Below are 21,589 nucleotides of genomic sequence, written 5' to 3'. Positions count from 1 at the left end.
TGAGCCTGCATCAGGAAGGTAAAAACCAGAGAAATATCTACAAATTGAATTATTTGGCCACACATGAGCACTGGCAGATGGCAGCACCAGCCCTAGCTCAGGCAGGCCTGCTTTGCTCATGGATTAATGAAGCAGGAGAATGAATAATTGCTTTCAGGTATTTGCAGTGAATGTCAGGTGTATCCTTGTGGTCTTGAAGGGTGCAAAAGATTCCAAATCCTTTTTTCATCACCCAAGAAAAGTTTTAGAATTACATTTTGTGAAGTTCAGCTGTAAGGAGGAATCAAGGCAGGTCACCCTGCAAAGTGGTCACCCCCAAACCCCAACAGCACAGGTGTGGTATGAAAATACAGCTTTTCTCATGCTAACCAGTGTTTTGTGATGTGTTTGAGTGATTGTAACTTACATCCACTGAACTGTGATGGGAAAGATGTAATAAAAGAATTGATCACAAAATCTTTGATTTTAGATATAATTCTTACCCAAAAACACAATAAGAAAAGTCAGAATTGAAGGGATATTTATTTTCCCATATTAAGACTGGTAAGTAGGACTGAAGCTTTCCCATGTGTGAGGTACAGACTTCAGAGAGAGGAACCAGGCCCAGGCTGAGCCCCAGAACACCAGGAAAAGCAGCTGAGCTGTTCTTCCTGCATCCTCTGCCAGGCCTGAGTCTGCCCAGGAGAGGCCAAACCCAGGCAGAGAGGGCTGAAGCACCTCAGCCCCTTCCAGCTGACTCCCTTCCAGGGAAAGGGCCCCACAGCCTCGGCCTTTCCAGGGACACGATGGCTCAGAGGAATTGATCCAATTGCTGAAGGAGACCCATGACCTGATGGGGATGTGGCTGCACCTCTGCTCTCTGCACAGGGCATTGCTGAGAGAGAAGGAAACAGGACACTCCCCTTGACTGTGGATCCCCAGCTCCAGCAGGGCCCTTCCCAGCACAGCCCCACACCCACCAGGCAGCTCATCCTTGTCTCACTCCAGGCAGTGGATCCTCAGCTCCTCAGCCATTGCCAGGGATCCCTCCACCTCTCCTTGCTGCAGCTCCTCTTCCTCCATCCCAGATTCCAGCCAGTCCTGGTGCAGGCTGTGGAACCCCCTGCCCTCAACCAGACCCAGCCCTGCTGTTTAGACCCCCCTTAGTCTGTACAGTCTTAAGAGTTTAGACTTAGGAACTTATTGTTGCTGTTTAGAACCACCCCCAAGTCTGTTACAGGATATTCTTTCAAGTTTAGAATTAGGACCTCATAGATTGTTTATTGTATAGAACAAAAATCAAAATGAAGATATACTTTATCAAAAGTAAAAAACACAATTTTATATTCCAAGTACATAAATAAATTTAGAAATCTGGCTTCTTTTTGTGAAGGGTTGTGTCCTTTTGTTCAGTGAGTTTGCCCACTCCAAAGTGCCAGAACAGAAGGAAATCAGCTGATGTTGTGAAAATAGATACATAAAATAAAACAATTTAGATTCCAAAACTTCCCCAGAGTCCCAGACAGTTTCCACCTGGGATCAGTGCAGTTTGGAAATGGGACTGAGCAGAGAAGCAGGTTTAGATCAGGCTGTAAGAAGTGCTGCAGAGATCCAGTGGGCACTGTAATCTTGCATTCAAGACATCTCTGCCAGGGACACAGGACACACCAACAAGGTCCAAGAGTGCTCAGGGGATGGAGCAGAAGGGACTTTAAGACAGATCCAGCCTGAAAATGATCACACCCCACTGAATTTTCCAATCTAAGGGGCTTTTCTGTGACATTGGGTGTCAGGGGTGCTTCTGTGAGTCATCCCAAAGAGACCAGAAAAAGACACCTCTGCTGTTCTGCAGCTGATTTAGAAACACAGATTTAGAAAGTTTACTAAAGATTGGAATGTGAACCACAGACAGAAAGGGGGCCTTGTATGTATTTCTGCAGCACTCCCTGCCTTCAGAATCAGCTGAGCAGAGTGTGCTGGAGAAATGAAGATGGAAGTCCCTGGGGCCAAACAGGCACTGCTTTCCATAGTGGAAGGTGAAAGGGGAAGCACTTCACAGTTTCACAGCCCAGAGCCAGGGGAAGGGGCTTGGCAAGTGTCACTGAGGGAAACACCGGCATGAAGGAAAGTTGGGGACCTAAAACCTACTGGAAAAATGGAAAGAAAAGGCACAAAAGGACAATCAGGGGTGAAAGAGGCTGCAGGTGAGCTGTGTGCTGAGGGCAGGCCAGCGATGGAGGGGTTTGTGCCAGGGGAGCAGAGGGCTGGGAATGGGAGCGTGGCTCAGCCCTGTGCTCTGGGATGTGCTCTGGGAGCAGGGCATGAGGAGTGGTGCTCCCACCCAGCACCTGCAGCTGGAGCACCAGCTGGGAATTTCCAGCTCAGCAGCAAGGCCTCCATGGGCAGGACTGTCAGGATGGAGTGGGCTTCACTCGGCATTGCCTCCTCTGCTTTTTGTTCCCTTTTCTTTTCTGTCCCTTCTCTTTCCGAGCTCGGGCCATGGTACATGTGATACACTGAGAGTCCAAGAAGTCCAGCAGCTTTGCCTTGGAGATCTTGATGCCATTCTGTTTGAGCTCTGCATGCAGATCTGCCAGCTCAAGAGGCTCATAGAAGAGAATCCTGTTGTACAGGGCTGTGTTTGAGCGGATGTAGCACCTCACTGCCTCCAGCTTTTCCTCTTCCCGAGCTGCTGCTTGAGATGCTGGAAACTCCTCTTCCTCCTCCTCAGATGCAAAAGCACAGGATTCGAATCCATTCACAAAAGAACTAAAAGCAGGAGCAAACAGACCAGAGGTCAAGGAAAGAACAGGCCATCAAGGACAGGACCAGAGTTCCCCAAATCCCTGATGGTGAAGCCCTGGGAGTTCCCTCTGCAGGACTGCAGACTCTCCCCTGCTGGCACTCACAAAATGAGCGGGGCAGAACATGGGAGGGGGTCTGCAAACTTCCCCATCGAGCTGTGACAGAGCACTGGCCCTGCTCACCCAGCCTGGAGCTGTCTGGCACTCCAAGCTCCTGCCCCATGCTGCATTAGGCTCTGCCAAGGTGTGCTGTGCCAACTCCAACTCCAGCTGCAGCAGTGCTCCTTGTCACTAACTCTCAGATCAGGCATGCCAGTTTTGGGCCCTGCCCATACACAGCCACAACCCCTTTTATGTTCTGAGAATAGCTCAGTGTGAATTAGACTGAAAATCCAAAGCCTGTTCCTTTTGGAGGAGGGTGCTGAGCTCCCAGTGACACACCCAGTGAGGCAGCAGGGCCACTGCAGCCACAGGGACACTCCCCTCTGTTTGCCTCATTCCCACCTCATCTCTGTCCTGCACCACTAAGTGTTTTGTTTGGGATTCTGTTGTCTTACCTCTGCGATCCAAAAGAGATGTCACTTCCCTCCACTGAAGAAGCTGCTGACTCCTGGGATGCCGAGAGCATTGGTTCTTCCCCATCAGCTGCCAGGGACCCTCTCTCTGGAGAAACAGATGTCCTTCTCTGCTCTTCGGCTCCTTCTGGCTGATGTGTCACTTCAGGTCCCTCTTTGGGTGCTGCACAGCCCTTCCCATGGGATCCATCATCAGCCTTAGCCCCAGGGAGCCCTGAGGAAGCCATGGCAGCCTTCCTGCCCCTGCCCCCAGCCCTGGGGGCACCGGTGCCCTTCCTGCCCACAGCCCTGCCTGCCCTGGGCTGCCTCGGCCGTCTGGCTGGGGACTCCTGTGGGAGGGGCTGGGAATAGGGGATTTCATCCTCAGAGTCCATGTCCCGGTGGGTGTACTGGAATATCTCCTTCAGCTTCAACACCATCTGGCGTTTTGGGAGAGCACGGACTCCAAATCTGAAAGAGCAAGGTGGGAGTTTGGGTTACAGCAACGCTGCACCTTCTGCTGTCACAGCCCAGCATGAGGCTCAGGCCAGAAGTGATGCTGGAAAAGTGTGATGGGACCTCAAAAAGCACTGTCTGGAGCTGGTTCACCTTCTTCCACACTACCTGCCAGCAGGTTCCTGCTCTACAGAGCAGGTGGTGGAGGTAACACTCACCTTCTCAACTCCTTCTTCAGCTGCGGCGTCTCCATGATGGAATAGGCTGGCATGGGGGTCACTGGGGTGCTGGGAGACCTGCTGTGTTCCTGACAGGAAGGTTCTGCAGCAGAATGAAGTGATCATGGTCAGAATTAGTACAGAAAGACTTAAAATGGCTGGTAACTTCCCCTCTTAGTGGCAGAAAGCTAATATATAGTAATGGTTTAATAGCAACTACTTTCTCATAGGCTGTTTTAGTTATTACTCAGCCTCATATTGGACTGAACTTCTCTAAACTGGGATACTTAGTTTTTATTGAATTTACATCAGAAAACAGCTTAAATTGGGACACATGTCACATCTGGAAACGAAGCCCATGCAGGGCTTTGTTAGAGCAGGGAACATTTACACAGCAATTAAAAACCATGTTTACTGAATTCTGTGCTATGGTTCTTCTCCTAGGAAGGAAATTTCACAACAGAAACTTGATGCTGAAAAAACTGAGCAAATCAAGCTACTGGGGTGTGGAGTTAGATACTGATTTAATGACACCAGTTTACTGTGAAGCACATTCAGTTCCACCCACCATGCTCTAAACACCCGTTAAACTAATCACTTAGTATGACATAATTAGTAATATATTTAATTAGGTACTTATTTAGACATCAATTACTGGTCTTACATGGAAAGAACCAGGCAAGGATGTGCTGGGCATGCAGAGGTCTCTCACAGGGCCCAGATCCAGCAAGGAGCAGGCAGCAGGAGGCAGCAGTGCACCTGTGGAGCTCTGCAGGATGCACCAGCTTTGCTTTGCTGCAGGGGTGTGTGAAAAGCCAGAGTGCACAGAGCAGCCACTACCACAGAGCCAATACCCACTGGCATGCAGGCTGCAGTCTGGGCTTTGTTCTGGTTTGCTGGCTTTTTTCTCTCCAGGAACCCACCAGCTTGTGCAGGGAGTACTGTCACTATCACAGGATTAGGGTGAACAAAACAGGAGTGGCTGTGCCCCAGGAATCCCACATTTATTCAGGCTCTCTCCCACAGGCAATGACTGCACCTTCTTTGTGCCTGGCCCTGCCAAGCGCTTCAGATCAAAAGGCCCAAAGACCTCTTCTCCCAGGCACTCAGCAATAGGACAAGGGCTCAAGCTCTGCCAGGGGAAATTGAAGTTGGAGATCAGAAAAAAATTCTTTGCAGAGAGAGTGCTCAGGCATTGGAATGGGCTGCCCAGAGAGGGGGTGGATTCCCCATTCCTGGAGGTTTTTCAACTGAGCTTGGCCGTGGCACTGAGTGCCATGATCTGGTAAAGGGACTGGAGTTGGACCAAGGGTTGGACTTGATGATCTCAGAGGTCTTTTCCAACCCAATCCATTCTATCATTCTTTGATTCAGTGTATCAAGTGAACCACAGGCGAGATAAGCACTTAAAATAAGCACAATTTTAACTAGTCCAATAATCAAGTATGAATACGAGTTCTCACCAGGAGTCTTGACAGGATCCATCTGACAGGCACCAGCTGCAGCTGCCAACCTCTGAGACAGAGGAAGAACCTCTGGAAACTCCTCTTCCTTCTCTTCTCCATTCCAGTCGTCCCAGATTTTGGAGTTGAGGTAACTGGCTCTGCTGCCCAGTGATGAACATGCCTCAATAGGGCTCCTGTCAGGGCAGAGCAGAGCTGTTCTCCTGCCAGCAGGACTTCCTTGCACAGGGGTGCTGCCCTTAATTCCCTGTGTGTGGCCTGGGCTGTCCCACTGGCCCTGCCAGGAGCCTGGGCTGGGGCTGCTGCCCGTGCTGGTGTCTGCACAGCTGACCTGGCCAGAGTCCTGGCTGTCCCCTCTGACTGGGGACAGACACTCCACGTGCCAACAGTCATCAACAGGGATTGGGGGCTCCTCACAAAGCAGGACACTGCTGCCCAGAGAAGGCAAACTCACTTCCCTGTCACTGTCCTCAACCTCAACCACGCTGATGTGTGTTTTATCTCCCAGGGGCTGCTGGTGGCAGGGTGGCACAGGTTTGGGTAACCCTGAGATACTGGCACATTTGCTCGTCGTGTTGGTGTGGCCAGGGGAGAGGAGAACTGGATCCACTGGAGAAACTGGGGGGGAGCTCCTGGAAAGGGATCCTGCTGCTGGGCTGCTGGATGGGCTCCTTTCAGTGACTGAGTGCTCCATAGGCAAATGTTTGTCTGGCAATGTTGTTTCATGAACTTTTCTTAAATTTCCAGTCATTTCATGGTTACTGTTACCTGCTGCTAAGTTCTTTGTGCTGAGTTTAGATCTTGGGCTCTTTAAATAATTAACACTTGTGATGTCAGTCTGTGTTGAGAAGCTCCTGTTCCTGCTCACAACTGGTGTGCCTGGCACCAGCCAGGAGCTGTCTGTGCCTGAAGACATTTCATGACTGAGCCTTTTCCCAGGGCTCAGGTTTGAACTCTGTTTTCTCTCTGTACAAGCAGATGTTTGTCTGCTGGGAGGCAATTCAGGGGACACCTGTACATCTTTACTGACATACACTGGGTCTGTATTGCCACATGAGACCTGGGCTGATCTCTGCTCTGCTTCAGGGACCGATGAGTTGTGTTCAGGTTTTGGTACCTCAGGACCTTGTTCCATGTCTTTACACTCCACTTGCCCAAGGATTTCCATTTTCTTCAGAGCAGGGCTGGACTCAGGTGACTTCTTGTCTTGTAACTCCATTTCCTCATCAGAAGATAAAAGAATAACATCACCTTTCTTGTTCCCCTGAGCTGCAGCATCCTGAGTCCTGCCTGGTGATGACCACACTGGGACTTGTGTGTGTTGGCTTAAATCACTGTGGGGAAGCTCTGCTGGAGACATTATGTTCTTGTTTCTTGATGCAGCATCCAGCTCCCTGGCTTTCTGGGAGTGTATTTCATCAAACAGGAATGATCTTTCCTTTTTGTTTTGCTTTGTTGTTGACATATGTTCTCTGATAAACTTTCCATCTAATCCTGGAGATGCAGGTGAAGAGCCAACAGCAGGAAAAAGGGGCACACAAGGTTTGGGAGTTGGACTCCCACAAAAACCATTCCTGCATGGTGAGTGGTCTTTTTGTGACTTGCTGAACAGAAATGAATCATTAAGATCAACATGTTTTTCACTAGGGGACTTTCCTGATTCTTTGATAACTCCTTCCATGGGGGAATGCTCACAGTGGTCCCCCTGAGAGGCAGAAAACAAGTGTTCATAACTGTCATCTATATTAGTAGCACCCTGGAAACCAGAAAACTGTTTTGCACAGTGATCTGCCTCGGCATGTGAGACCCAAGACAACTTAGAATCCTCCACACCTTCACATCCATGAACAGCCTCTCCTTCATTAGCACCATGGGAGGCTCCATCCCATTTTTGAGGTTCACAGTGGTGAGGCACAACAGAGGTCTGTGGGTGGTTCACACTCTTGCATCTGTTTATGTTCTGCATTTTCTCTTCTTGTGCAGACGAGTCACATTTAGATCTTTCCACATTGTTGCCATCCCTCAGAACTTTGAAGCTGTTGCTTATTGGAGCAGATTCAGGTCTCTTTACCTGTCCCTCCTCAGGCTGCTGGTTGGTACCCTGGGCTGTCTCAGTGTCACTGCAGATGCTGCAGTCTGTTCCCTGGCTCACCTCTCCTTCACTTCGAGCCATCTTTCTCTGTGTTGCAGCAAACTCATAGATCTCCTCCAGCTCCTGTTCACTCACCCCACTGTCACCTTCCTTCTGGCATTCAGGGGTCAGCACAGCTCCTTCTTCCTCATCTTCACCCACCCACATTGACTTCAACAGATCCTGGAAGTTCTCAGCTCTGTCCTCACAATCTTTGTCATCCTGCACAGAGAGAAGATCATCTTCTGAATCCACTCCAGAGGGCACTTGGCTCTCTCCGGGGCTGTTTTCACACTCTGCCATCAGTTCCTTGACACCAAACCTGCAAGGATACAATAGTAACATTAGTATTTCCTCCTCCAGTATTTCTTAACCATTTGGCTGCCTCATCAGTCCTGTGAGCCTTGTAAGGAATTTCATGAAGATGCTTGTTTCCTAAGATGTACAAAATTCAGGATACTCCTAAAATTCCTAATCCTCTTTTCCAGGTGTCGCTCACATGAAAACATCGGCACGTTCTTCTCTTTGTGTTTGAGGCTGACCAGCTACATGACTCCAGTAAAACCCCTTTGCCACTGGCAGTGGAAGAGCCCTGTGGAATGGCTGGGGCTGGATAATGTCTGCCATGTGCAGGCTGCATGGCTTTTTGGAGTGACAGGGCACCTCTCCACACACATTTTGGCAAGACTCAGCCATTTCAGCTGTCAGTGCACATCCTGAGACAAAGCCCTTGGCCAAAGTCTGCTGAGCATATACTGAACACAGAAACTCTCACACAGGCACAGCTGAAAGAGGGACTAATGGAAAAGATGAGGGCAGGATGTTCGTATGTGTAAGTTTCATTTAAGATGTAGCAGAGGGCTATGGAATTTGTAAGGCACTAAAACTGCAGTGGAAGATACCAAACTCTGTCTGCAGGAGAGGAGACCTCATTGCAGGTACAACTTCCTTGGGAGGGGCAGGCACTGAGCTCTGCCCTGTGGGACCAGGGACAGCATCCAGGGAATGGCTGGAGCTGTGTCAGGGCAGGGACAGCACCCAGGGAAGGGCTGGAGCTGTGCCAGGGCAGGGACAGCACCCAGGGAATGGCTGGAGCTGTGCCAGGGCAGGGACAGCACCCAGGGAATGGCTGGAGCTGTGTCAGGGCAGGGACAGCACCCAGGGAATGGCTGGAGCTGTGTCAGGGCAGGGACAGCACCCAGGGAATGGCTGGAGCTGTGTCAGGGCAGGGACAGCACCCAGGGAATGGCTGGAGCTGTGCCAGGGCAGGGACAGCACCCAGGGAATGGCTGGAGCTGTGCCAGGGCAGGGACAGCACCCAGGGAATGGCTGGAGCTGTGCCAGGGCAGGGACAGCACCCAGGGAATGGCTGGAGCTGTGCCAGGGCAGGGACAGCACCCAGGAAATGGCTGGAGCTGTGCCAGGGCAGGGACAGCACCCAGGGAATGGCTGGAGCTGTGTCAGGGCAGGGACAGCACCCAGGGAATGGCTGGAGCTGTGCCAGGGCAGGGACAGCACCCAGGGAATGGCTGGAGCTGTGCCAGGGCAGGGACAGCACCCAGGGAATGGCTGGAGCTGTGCCAGGGCAGGGACAGCACCCAGGAAATGGCTGGAGCTGTGCCAGGGCAGGGACAGCACCCAGGGAATGGCTGAAGCTGTGTCAGGCCAGGGACAGCACCCAGGGAAGGGCTGGAGCTGTGTCAGGGCAGGGACAGCACCCAGGGAATGGCTGGAGCTGTGCCAGGGCAGGGACAGCACCCAGGGAATGGCTGGAGCTGTGTCAGGGCAGGGACAGCACCCAGGGAATGGCTGGAGCTGTGTTAGGGCAGGGTTGGGTTGGATCTCAGGAAAAGACTCTTCCCCCAGAGGGTGGTGGGCACTGACCAGGCTCCCCAGGGCAGTGGGCACAGACCCAAGACTGTCAGAGCTCCAGAAGTGTCTGGATGATGCTCTGGGGCACAGGGTGAGAGTGTTGGGGATGGGCCTGTGCAGGGCTGAGGGCTGGACTGGATGATCCCTGTGGGTCCTTCCAGCTCAGCACGTTCTGGGATTCTGTGACACTGGGTGTGTGCAGCTGAAAGCACACCGTGGGGGATGCAGAACAGGCTGAGCACACACACCTGGCAGCCAGAGCCCCGAGCTGGGGCTGCAGCCCAGCAGGAACGTGAGTGTCAGCAGTGTAGAGGTAGCGCAGGAAGGCCCCCGCGGCCTCGGCCGTCACGTCGCTCAGCAGCACGCGGCGCGTCGGCGCCATCCCGTCCTCCTCCACCACCAAGGCCTGGCTGTGAACCTGGGGCAGAGCACAGCACAGCCTGTTTGCTACCAAAAGAACAGCAACACCACCACTGATCCTCGCTCCCATCAGCTTACTCCTTCCATCAGCCATGTGCTACCCCGGGACCAGAACTTGGTGCCCCAGAGGGAAGCCAAGATGGGCAGTTGTGCAGGGCTCTCCGTGTCCTTCCTGACCCCATGGCTGCCAGCTTGATGGAGTTTAACTTCTTGTTTTAGGCACACATATGAAAGGTGGTCTCAGTTTTGGAAACAAATTACTTCCCAGAGTAGAATTTCCAGAGTTATCTACACCTCTCTACTACTCCACTTCATCTGGTCTGTTTTGCATTTACCTGCCCTTGATGCAATGCCCAAACTCCAGTTCTCACAGCAAAGCAGACACTACACAAAGAACTACTCCTCTGACTGGACCATTATCTGTGTGGGTCGAACCTGATCTCAGGTTTTGGCCCAGGTGCATCTCCAGCTCAGTAAGGTCCCACTTCCTTGGCAGCCAAGTCACATACTGTGTTATCTGAAACTCTCCAAAGTTAGGGGAACCCATGCAACAGAAAACACGAGCTCCAAAGTTACCTCTGATTTATTACTGTCTCCTTGTTACCCAGGATCTCCATCAAGGAAGAACACTCCCTCACCTATCCAGAAAATAAACAGGAAACACTGCCCTGCAGGTGGAGACTTGAAGGAAAACAATCCTCTGCAGGTGTCAAAAACACAGCACAGGGAAATCCCACAGCTCTACCCACACACATGGTTCCTGCCCATGACAACAGTGGGTGGGAATGCTGAAGCCAGAGTTGCAGAAAATAATAAGAGAACGTGGTAACCCAGCAGTTTTGTTTTGTGGACATACACACATTTGCAATAGCTTTGAAGATCCCTTAAAAAAATCCTATGAAGACTTGCTGGATGGCAAATATGAACTTGCTTTCCCTCCCTGAACTTTCATGGAGCTCTTGGAAGTGCCCTGAGTCACCTTGGGTGGAAATTGCAGCCAACACATGAGGACAGAACTAAACTTTCAAAGGGCAGCTTTAAGGAACGCTCCCTTTGCCAGGGAGCTCTGTATGGACTGGGAGCAGCTTCCTGACAGGACAGAGCTCCAATGCCAGGCTCACTGTCCCACCAGGACAGTGCACAGGAGCAGGCTGGGAGCTGTTCAACCAAAAATGCTCTGGGAACACAAGAGCTCCTTCACTGGCCTTGCATAAAGCACAGTCATTGTAGATGCCTTCAAAGCAAGAGGGACAAAACCCCCGTGTAGGTTATTTTAGTTTTTCCCCAGTATCTTCCTGATCCCTCCTCACACTTCCCAGCCTGGGTGACAGGCAGGACACACCAAGAAGGACAAGGCAGGGCAAAAAGCACTTGGGAAGCTTCCTCCAATGCTCAGGGGTGGAATGCAAGGAAGGATCCTTGGCTCCCCTGAGGAAGTACCACATCTTCCACCACTTTGTCAGGATTTGTTCTGGTTTCCTAAGCTGAAAACCACTTCTGGTGCTGAGGCACTTGCCACGATGGCCAGCAGTGCCCTGTGCTGGCTGTGGAGCAGGGGGGGGCTGTGGGGTGGGCAGGGGGTGTCCTGGAGGAGGGTCAGCAGCACTTACAGCCTGAGCCGCCTGCGGACACCGCGCGTACAGCACGAACAGGTGGGCGAAAAGCACCTCCCCGGAGTCCACCTGGAACTGCACGTCACTCAGGTGGGGGTTGTTCACCATTGCTCCAAAGTCTTCAGCCAGCAGCCTCAGGGAGGACTAGGACACAGAGGGAGCACAAAGACACATGTTAGGTGCCAGCTGTCAAACACTTCCCTGAAAAATGAAAGAATAATCCAGTTTATCAGCACTGCCCCAGCCTGGTCACACCACCTCTGCCTCCTGGAGTTATTCATCAGGTTTATGAACTTCAGGCCTTCCACAGGACAAACAGGCATTCCTGGTTTTGTTTTCCTCCACTTTCCCCCAGTCTGTCCATTGTGAAGGGCAAGCAGATGTTCTGTTCTGCTGTACTTGTATCACAGCACGTTATCACCCTCAGATCTTCACCACACCACTTCCTGATGTGGTCTAGCCACAGCCCAGAGTGCCTCTCATCTACTGCCTCCCACCACAGTTTTAGGAAACTATAATTTCCACTTTAACAGACTTGAACTCAATTCACCATAATTGGGGTAAGAGGAAAGAGGGTGACTCAGGGCTGGGGAAATGAGCCCTTCCCTCTCTGGGAAGAGCAGCTCTGCACCAAGGGGCCCCCACAGAGTAAAACTAACACGGGCATCCAGTTCAAAGGAACTTATCAGCATGTTACTGGAACACCTTTTGAAAATGCCACTCAATTTTAAAAAAGAAACATAACTTCTACTATCATTCTAGAACCCCTTGCTGAAATTTTGGGGAGGGCTGAGCTACCTTTGAGTGGTTATGATAAGGTCAGGCCTGGGGTGTGCTGCCAAAGACAGCCAGGATGAATGCTCTGGAGCTGCTCCCTGTACAAACCCCAGGCAACCACCTAAAGACTCATACCCCTCCAAATGCTGCAGCTCTGAAGGTGGCCAGTGTTCCAGGGAAGTGTGAAACCCACTCAGCTCACAGCTGGGTTGAGGCTGCCTGCCTGTAAGTGGAAACCAGTTGATGGGTAACACCCTAATCATTGATCTGGGCTTTTCAAACCCACTGCAGAGATGAGGAAGTACAAGTTTTATTCCAGGGAACATCTGCAGCAGATGCAGCTCCACCTGGAACAACACAGCTCTTTATTTTATTAGCAGGTTTCTGCATTAGCAGGGGGCTGTGGAAACCCAACCCTGCCAACAGAAATGAGCAGCACACTCTGGAATGGCCCTTCCAGCCTCCATGGGTGGGCTGGGGAAGGCTCTGCGTGTTGTGGCACTGGTGGGGACTGGTCTCTGAAGGGAAGACAGGAAACTCAGTCTGGAAACTAATCTGATGTTTCTTGCTTTCTTGTTCTTGGCAGGTGGGGTACCTGCAGGGCAGCCCTTGGGGAGCAGCAAACACAGCCCTCCAATGGCACGTTCTGGGCAGCGAGCCCAGAGCAGTCTTCCTGCTGATCCAAAATTATCAGTCAGGAGTGGAGAGACCAAACCAGGCCAGAAACCTCCTGGCTGCTCCATTCTCTGTGCAGGGCAAAGAGACCAGCCCACAAACAGCTCCCAAAGGGTGTGTGCTGCCCTTGGAGGACACAGCTGAGCATTCTCTCCTGCTGAGGATGGCAAGACTGGACCCCACCAATGTGACCAAGGGTCTTCAGCATGGGGGGATGTGTCACCAATGCAATGGATGCATTTGCTCTACATGGTCACACTCTGTCTGTGCTCATATAAAGCACAGATCTCTCCCACTGGCAATCCAGCTCTTCAACAACACTTCATTTGCTCAGAAAAACCATCATGGAACCAAACTGAATGTGAGAAAATGACCAAAATTGGTTTTACTGGGAGCTACTGAGTTTCAACAAGAATGTCAGAACAGTTTCTGTCTTGCTAAAGGCCTCTGGTTTAACAGACTTAGAAAGCAAAACAAGACTTTTATCCTGGTAAGGATTAATTTTTTTAATACCCCCAAAGAATATCTAGAGTTTCTGGACCAAGCAGCTGGGATGCCCAAGTTTAATACTGATTCCCACCTCAAGGAATTGTCTCCTTTTAGAAGTATCTTAATCCTCTAAGTAGGAAAGTAGGTTCTCAAGGCATCAATATTTATCCAGCACCAAAATGTACCAGCTATCATGGCATGATTATTTATTATCAAACCAAACTGAGTTTCACCAGATAAAGTGGATAACCTTGGCAAGAAAATGAATGATTTTACTTCTATACACATTTCAGTTGAAGAAAACTGATTATACACTCATGAAGGACTCCACATCCACTGAGGCACCTGAGGTGAGATGGGACCTACAGAACACTACAGGCTTGATAACTAAATCCTCAGCTCTGTCTCTCCTGGGCTGCAGCCAGTTTTCTGTTGGATAACCTGGGCATTAAAGCAGAGTCCTGTCCAACCCACTGCAGCTGCATCCTTGGTTCCTACCCCCAAACTCTCTCAGTCAGCTCTTTAACCTGCACAGCTGGGCTTGCTGTTACCTGGAATTCTAAATCATCTCTCATCAGGCAGGACAAGCACTGAAAACCCACAGGATGTTTGTGGGCATCAGTGCAGCACCCCCAGTGTCCTCAGCCACTGTGAACCTTAAGCACCTCTTTGTTTCCACAGAAAGGAATGGGAAATACTCCACACTTACAAGAACTGCTGAAATGCAATAACATCCTTTTTCTTGTTATAAGCAAACACAAAAAGAGTGAAAAAAAGGCTTGTCCTTACTCTTTTACTGCTGCTCCTGAGGAGGCTCTTCTCTTTGGCTGGGGGCACAAAGCCACTCTGTGGAGGGGCACTGGGACTCAGGTCTTCTCCTCAGGGAAGAAAATGCACATCACAAATCACACACAACTTCTTTGTGAGCCAGAGTGACCTAAGAACTCCTAACAGGATCCTTGCTGTGACAGCTGCTATAGCCAGCCTGGCTGGGTTGAAGGCTCAGCCTTGTCTCTCATGCCTTTCTGGAGGGTTTGGCTCTGGGCTGTGACAGGCTCTGGGTACCCAAGCACCACTCAGCTGTTATTTATACACATTACAGGACCAGGGATCCCCCACTGCAGTGCAGCAGGGGAGGTGGGGAATATTATACCCCAATGCAAATGCAGACAGGTGAGCTCAGGAGCCCTGGTCCCCATTGGAGGTGAACAGGACACACAGCACTTTCCGCTGAACAGCCAGAGCACTTCAAGGGGTATTATTGACTCTGAAATGTGCAACTGTGACTGGGGACACCAGAGAGCTCCCACAGAGCAATTCCAGGTGTGGTACTCTTTTCAGCCCTGTATAGGCACAGATAAACTTCAGGTTTGGGTAAGCCATGTCCAACATAAACCCATCCCCCTTGTGCATCTGTCTCATCCGATTGTCTCAAGAGCTGACAAGACAGTGCACACAACAGAAAGGCTGTCCAGGTAGAATCACGGAATCTCACAATGGTTTGGGCTGCAAAGGACCTTAAAGCCCATCCAGTCCTACCCCCTGCCATGGGCAGGGACACCTCCCACCAGCCCAGGGTGCTCCAAGCCCTGTCCAACCTGGCCCTGGACACTCCCAGGGATGGGGCAGCCACAGCTGCTCTGGGCATCTGTGCCAGGGCCTGCCCACCCTCACAGGGAAGGATTCCTTCCTAATATCTAATCTAAATACACCCTCCTTCAGTTTGCAGCCAAACCCCCTTGCCCCATCACTGCATGCCCTTGTAAAACGTCCCAAGATAAGCAGGGACCAGGATCTCGTCCCAGCTCTTGAACATGTCCAGACTCTCTCCTGGCAGAAAATACTTGTGATCTTGATGGGAATTTTAAAATCAAATTTAGTTCCTGCTGTTCAGGAGTTCTCTTAAATGCTGGGATTTAGGAATCATTTCAGAAATGTCAGGTTGATTATACCTAAAGCTTATTGTAGGAAAATGTTCTCCCACAAAAACACCTCTTGGATCAACACCAACAACCTGTGGGTGGGATCAGGGCTGTCTGACTTAGCCCACTGTAGGCCTGGCTCTGGTGAGGCTGAAGGAAGCAGGGACAGGGCTCACAAAGCTGCCAGAACTCACCTGGCTGCTCTGCCTGAATGTGGCCAACATCCAGGTTCCATTGAGTGAGGGTAAGTCCTTCCCTGGCCAACTCAACCAGGTCCTGCAGAGTCTGAGCATCCTTTTGGCTGGGAGAGAAAAACTGCCCTTCTCCTTTGGGGCCTGGCTCTGATTCATCAGAAGTTTGGCCTCCAAACTCTGTGCAAGTGGGTTCCTGAGAACTGAGGTGAGGCTGAATTTGCTGGGATGCTTCTGGCTGATGAGATCCCACTGATGCAGGAAGGTTCTCTGCCTTATCACTCTGAGCAAAGGAGGAGGAAAAAAAGACATCAATAAATCAGGTCTTGTTTTATATATTTGCAGAGCTTGGAGCACAGTCTCTGCTTCAGAGTTTTGAAGCATCTGTGAAGGATCACAGAGTGTTCCCCAGGTACAGGAGCTTCTCAGGAACAGCTCTCTGCAGTTTTATGAAGGACTCTCCAGAGATAAGACAGCTCTGAACAGAAGAAAGAAAACTAAAACAGAAAAGTCGGTTTCTCCAGGAGCACATCTTTGTAGCAACTGCCAAGCAGGGGGAAAGGATGGGGGAAATGCTTCCAATCCAACACCTAAATATTTCATTACAGCTGGAGTGCCTGCTACAGTCAGGGCTGAAGCTTTCCAGCTGCTCCTGTTCTGGGTTCTGAAAGACTTTTCCAGTTATATGTAACTAAATCAAACTTTCACCTTGGAGCAGATATTATCCAGGTTTAGACTCTGTTTCCCAATGAAAACAATTGGTTTATTTCTAAGTAAAAATGGTTTAGCCATGTCTGTGAATGGAAAGAATCAGAGGGAAAACACACTCTTGCCATGATTTTAAAGACCTTCCTTTTTTTCCTTTTATTCTTAAATTTCTCTAGCAGTTTTTGGCTTGAATGAAGGACAAAACTCTTCATAGAATGGAGTCACTCCATCCACTCCAGCCCCAGCTGGCAACAAGCCAGAGAAACACTGGCTTTTGAGCAGGGAAGAAGTGCTAAATAAAGCCCCTATATATGCACAGTAGTTTTTGAAGAGAAGCACCAAATAAGTCTTTGAGGGAAGAAAGAGGGAAGGAAGAGAAGTGATATCCTTCTTTTTGGAGAAGAGATTGAAAGAGCTTTGTCTGTTTCTGTGGGCACTTTTTATAAATACAGAGCACTGAAGAGGCAGCTCCAGGTGAAACCAGAATGAAACAGTGGAACTAAAACCTGGATCAAAGCTCACATGCACCAAGAGGCAATGGGATGCACCAGGAAAGCCTGAAGTGCAAATGCCTTGCTTTACAACTCCAGGCACTCACACCTCTCTGTGCTGGAAAATATCAGCCTTCGGTTTAAAATTTTCACCCAGATCCTTGCTTAGTGCACCACAGGGGCAAAGCTCACATTAGAATTGACCAGGGAAAAGTGCCAAGAAGGAAAACAAAAGTCAGGCTGCTGTAAACATGGACAAACTAGTGGCAAAATGAGCAGGATGGGGTCCCTTTACTCAGTACTCTGTTCCCATGAGTTTTGTTTTCTGAAAGCTCAAGGAACAGTGTGGTACTGTGAGCCTTGGTCTCCTCTCCAAAAGGGAGAAATGAAACTTCAAGATCCTGAAACCTGCCTGTGTGAAACCAGGGGAGAACATGGCATGAGCACTGAGTGTGCAGAGCAGGGGATCACTCATGGGAATTCCCAGTGAGGAAACAGAAGGGATGCAGGGCAAGTGAACTGGGGCATGTCAAAGCAAGGACAGCAGAGCACCCCACCTGCACAGGCTTCCAGGGCACAATCAGAGGGGTCAGAGCAGCAGCGTAGAATGACTCGGGGTCGCAGGGTCCTGTCAGGGCACTGATCTTCCACAAAAAGCACTCCTTGGCTTTGGACAATGGCAAGAGCCAGGCTGCTTTTCCAGATTCATCCTCCAGAATCCTGCTAATGGGAAGCTGAGGGGTGGGAGGGAATTCCACCTCTTCTGCCAGCAGCAGAGCCACCCTCTCCTGGATCCTCCTGCGAGCCTTCTCGGGGTCCTGCAGCAGCAGCGGAGGCGGCGCAGCTGGGCCCCTCCTACGCCGCTTCTTCTCTTGGGAAAGAAGAGAAGCCCCCATAAATGAACAGCTGAACACACAGGGCAGGGGAGATAACACATCAGCTCCCTCAGTGCCGACCAGAAGGCAGCTACAAGCTGAACACACAGCATTTCTCTAGGCCTGAAGCCACACATCACCCTTACAGTAATACACTGACTCCTCCTCACACTGCTCTGCTGTATGTTGAGGGCTTTCACATCTCTGCCAAGTCTGATCAGTGTGGAAGCCACTGGTAGCCATGCAGCCCACCTCCCAGACCCACAGAATGGTGCCTGTGTGGCAGTGCTGCACAAAAAAGGGAGGGAAAACCACCAACAAATCCATGAAGGACTCTTTTCCTTGTGTTCTGGTCATGGATGTAAAACCACAGCTCACACAAATGCTGAGCAGCTTCCAATTAATGGCCAGATCCAGCTGGGAGTATTTCCTGGCAGGAGGAGACCTGAGCAGGGTCATGAAGTCTCCCCACTCTGCAGCTCTCACTGCTCTTCCCTGGCACCTCTCTGCTTTTCTAAACCCTTCTGCACCCTGACACAGGGAGGCACATCCCCAACAGAACAGGGTGTACACACATGTCCACTGCAGAGAGGACACAGAGATAAGAGAGAACACTGAAAAAACTGCATTAATCCAGGTTGCAGCAGGAGGAATAGGAAAAAACTTACTGCAGGAGAAAAAACAATCACCCTTTCATGGTACTCTTTCTCACAGTTTACAAAAGACAACATAATTTATGGATTCAAAACAATCAATCAGTGAAAAAAAGTGTAAGATTCTTAAGGGATTTCACTGAAACCCATGGACATCCTGCAGTTGTTCTCAACTATTGTTGAAGCTCTGACAGCCTAAATAAAACCGAAGCAGGGCTGTCATCCCTCCTGGACCCAACAGGAAGGTTTTGGTGGAGAGCAGGCTGTGTTAGTTCCTCCTGCAATAACACAGCTCTGACACTAACTCGCTGTAACACGTACCTGATCCTGGCTTCCATTTGATTGGGAAAGCAGCCACTGGTTTCACATTTGCAACTGATTTTGCTTGCTCCTGCTTTTCCTGCTCCAACAGAGAGCGTGACATTGCCATGGCAACCTGCAAATCTTCATCCTTAGGCTCAGTTTTGGCCCTCTTCGGTGTTTTCTTTGAGTCCTCGTTGGAGAAGCCTTTCCTCTTTGCCCTGCTCGGCTGATTGCTGAAACCCAAGAATGCAGCAGGAAGCCCCTGTTACTGTGACTGGATCAGGGACAAGAAACACTCCAGACTAGCTGCTCTACTTGCTCAGAGAGACTCCCATATCAAGCATAGTAAAAACCATTCAGTACTCTCTTTCCTAGCAGAGAGCAAGGGATTCCTTACCATTCATGGAACTTGGGCTAATTTAGAGACAGCATTATTTGGGAAAGGTAAGCACAAGATCACAGCACTGATATGACATTGCTGTCTCTACCTTGAATGGCTTTTTGCACCAAAGGGGAACAAACAAGTTGAAGCAGGGCAAAACCAGGATCACTAGAAAATGCTTTCCCACTCCTCTGCTCCCACAGGGAACAGGCAATGGCCCTTCCTCAGCACAGAGGGACTTACGAGCCCCTCTGCAAACTCACTCAGGCACCACTCGCTGTGCTCTGAGGATTCTGCTCAAACCTGGCTGAGCAGATGCAGCTCTGTACCAAAACACAAAGCCACATTCCAGAACATCACATCTGCTTCCTCTCTGGCTCACATTCCAGGAGAGTCTCGAGCCAAGGATCTGAGGAACAGGCACCACAGACCTCTGCAGAGCCTGCTTTGCTCTGTGCTTTGCTCAATCAGCTCAAACACACTGTTCAGCTTTATTGAGTAATTGCCTCATAGAGCACAAATAATTCTGACAAACAAGTGTAAGGTCATTTACTCCCCATTTTGCTCCTGCCTGCTGGCTTTGAAAGTCTTTTCTGAACTTTCCTGAACTGAGGGGCCCAGAACTGAACACAACACTCAAGGTGTGGCCTCCCCAAGGCAGAGTCCAGGGGAAGGGTCACTGCCCTGGGCCTGCTGGCCATGCTAGTTTTGATCCAGGCCAGGATCCCATTGGCCTTCTTGGCCACCTGGGCACACTGGTGGCTCCTGTTGAGCTTCCTGTCCCTCAGTCCCCCCAGGTCCCTCTGCCTGGCTGCTCTCCAGCCACTCTGTGCCCAGCCTGGAGCGCTGCAGGGGGTTGGGGTGGCCAAAGGGCAGGACCTGCACTTGGCCTTGTTGAACTTCATCCCATTGGAATCAGCCCATCTCTCCAGTCTATTCAGGTCCCTCTGCAGAGCCCTCCTGCCTTCCAGCAGGTCGACACTCCCTCCCAACTTGGTGTCATCAGCAAATCTGATGACCACCTGACCTCTTCTGAGGGAAAGCAAGACGATTTCTCCCAACTAACCAGCCCATCCTCCTCACTCGGTACTGGGTCATGGCTCTACTTGACCTGCTTTGGGCTTGGGGCTCACCCAGTGTGTGAGCCAGCCTTGCCTTTACTGTCCCCCCCCAGGCCAAAGGAGTAACCAGCCTCCTTTATGTTTACCAGCTTACCTGGGACACTGAAGAGGTGCATTCCCCAGCGTGGACACCTGTAACTGCACTGCCTGCAGGAGCAGGTGAGGAGGAACATCCATCTCCACAGCACAGCGTTTCAGGTGGCTGAGCCGGCTCTGTGGGGTTTGGAACTGCTTCCCACAGATGGGACACTCAGGGACCACTGGTTTGCTGCAGGAGGACACCTGTGCTTCCTCCATCTCATCCAGACACCTGTGAGACCGTGGCAAAGCTTACCTATGGAGACTTTAAAGCTGTCCACACTAAGATTTAAACCATATTAAAGCCAGCACAGTCAAGTGTAACAGCCAGAAATACCCTCTAAAGGAACAAGAATGATGAGCCCACCTCTGTGATGGACATGACATGCAGCTGTCACATGGGCATATTAAAAACATACTGCTCAAAGGCAAGTGCACGTAATAACCTTCCAATCACAGAATCCCAGACTGGTTTGGGCTGGAAGGGACATCACAGACCATCCAGTCCCCCCCCCTGCCATGGGCAGGGACACCTCCCACCAGCCCAGGTTGCTCCAAGCCCTGTCCTGCCTGACCTTGGACACCTCTAGGAACAGGGAGTCTACAACCTCTCTGGGCAACCCCTCTGTGTGTCCATCACCTAACCCCTCTTCCTGCAGTCATTCTAACATTCCAGCTAACTTATAAAACCCTGTTAACAGAGAAGGGAGCAGCTGAATTAACACACCAGTCCAGACTGCAGCATGATGAACTCCTAATAATTTCTGGCAGACCAAAACTATGTTAAAATTTTAGTTTTTCTTCTTCTTTTTTCTCCTCTCCAAAGAGATTCAGGGTGTGGAATCTTGGATCTACAGGACCTATTACAAAAGTCACTCCCTGATCAGGCAATGATACACACAGGGCTGTGCTGAGACCAGTCACCCAAGGCACTGGTGATTGCTGGTTTGCCAGTGCCTCTATCCATCTACAGCCTTTCCTCTTGTGATGGAGACTGCTATCCAAAAAATCCATGGCTAATATAAGCTTGTAACATCAACATGCTTAACAGTTGTGCAAGCAGCCTGGCTTCCCAAAGGCACTTCTGCCACACTGTCAGTTTTACAGCCTCTGCCCTCTCAAGCAGCAGTGAATGTCTGAGGGCAGAAACAGCAGTTACACCTTGAAAGCTGCAGCTGCAAATGACCCTGATGATTGGGAGCCACTCAGTAATGTGACACAGGACTGGACAATTTACATCACTCCTGCCTTCTGAAAGTGCTCAAATTCAGAATTTACAGTCATTCAAATGTGCAGTTTCTGATACTTTATGAACAGAAAAGCACAGTTTTAATTTCCAAGGAGCTGACTGTACATAATATACTAATTGTGTTTGATATTTACTAAGGAAACTGTTAAATTAAGGGCAGTAATT

At 50.3% G+C, this 21,589-nt stretch overlaps 1 protein-coding gene across 3 annotated transcripts in view; it reads right to left on the bottom strand.

Moving 5' to 3' along the window:
• Positions 1-773: 773 nt before the first annotated feature.
• SLX4 (SLX4 structure-specific endonuclease subunit) overlaps positions 774-21,589 on the bottom strand; it is a 34,671-nt gene continuing 13,855 nt past the window's right edge. The window contains exons 6-16 of one of the 3 annotated variants that reach the window (XM_071571313.1): positions 20,192-20,407; positions 18,613-18,827; positions 17,321-17,634; positions 15,568-15,847; positions 14,241-14,329; positions 11,508-11,654; positions 9,726-9,895; positions 5,475-7,927; positions 4,012-4,114; positions 3,341-3,808; positions 774-2,748 (exon numbers count right to left, since the gene is read on the bottom strand). In XM_071571313.1, coding sequence (XP_071427414.1) covers positions 2,391-2,748; positions 3,341-3,808; positions 4,012-4,114; positions 5,475-7,927; positions 9,726-9,895; positions 11,508-11,654; positions 14,241-14,329; positions 15,568-15,847; positions 17,321-17,634; positions 18,613-18,827; positions 20,192-20,407 — 4,813 coding nt within the window. In that variant the 3' untranslated portion in view covers positions 774-2,390. The remainder of the gene's footprint in view (positions 2,749-3,340; positions 3,809-4,011; positions 4,115-5,474; positions 7,928-9,725; positions 9,896-11,507; positions 11,655-14,240; positions 14,330-15,567; positions 15,848-17,320; positions 17,635-18,612; positions 18,828-20,191; positions 20,408-21,589) is intronic. The other 2 variants (XM_071571314.1, XM_071571315.1) reach the window with 2 other exon arrangements.

Source organism: Pithys albifrons, chromosome 16 (assembly GCF_047495875.1).
Source record: "Pithys albifrons albifrons isolate INPA30051 chromosome 16, PitAlb_v1, whole genome shotgun sequence".
Lineage (NCBI taxonomy): Eukaryota > Metazoa > Chordata > Aves > Passeriformes > Thamnophilidae > Pithys > Pithys albifrons.
This window is presented reverse-complemented; position numbering and strand designations above follow the sequence as displayed.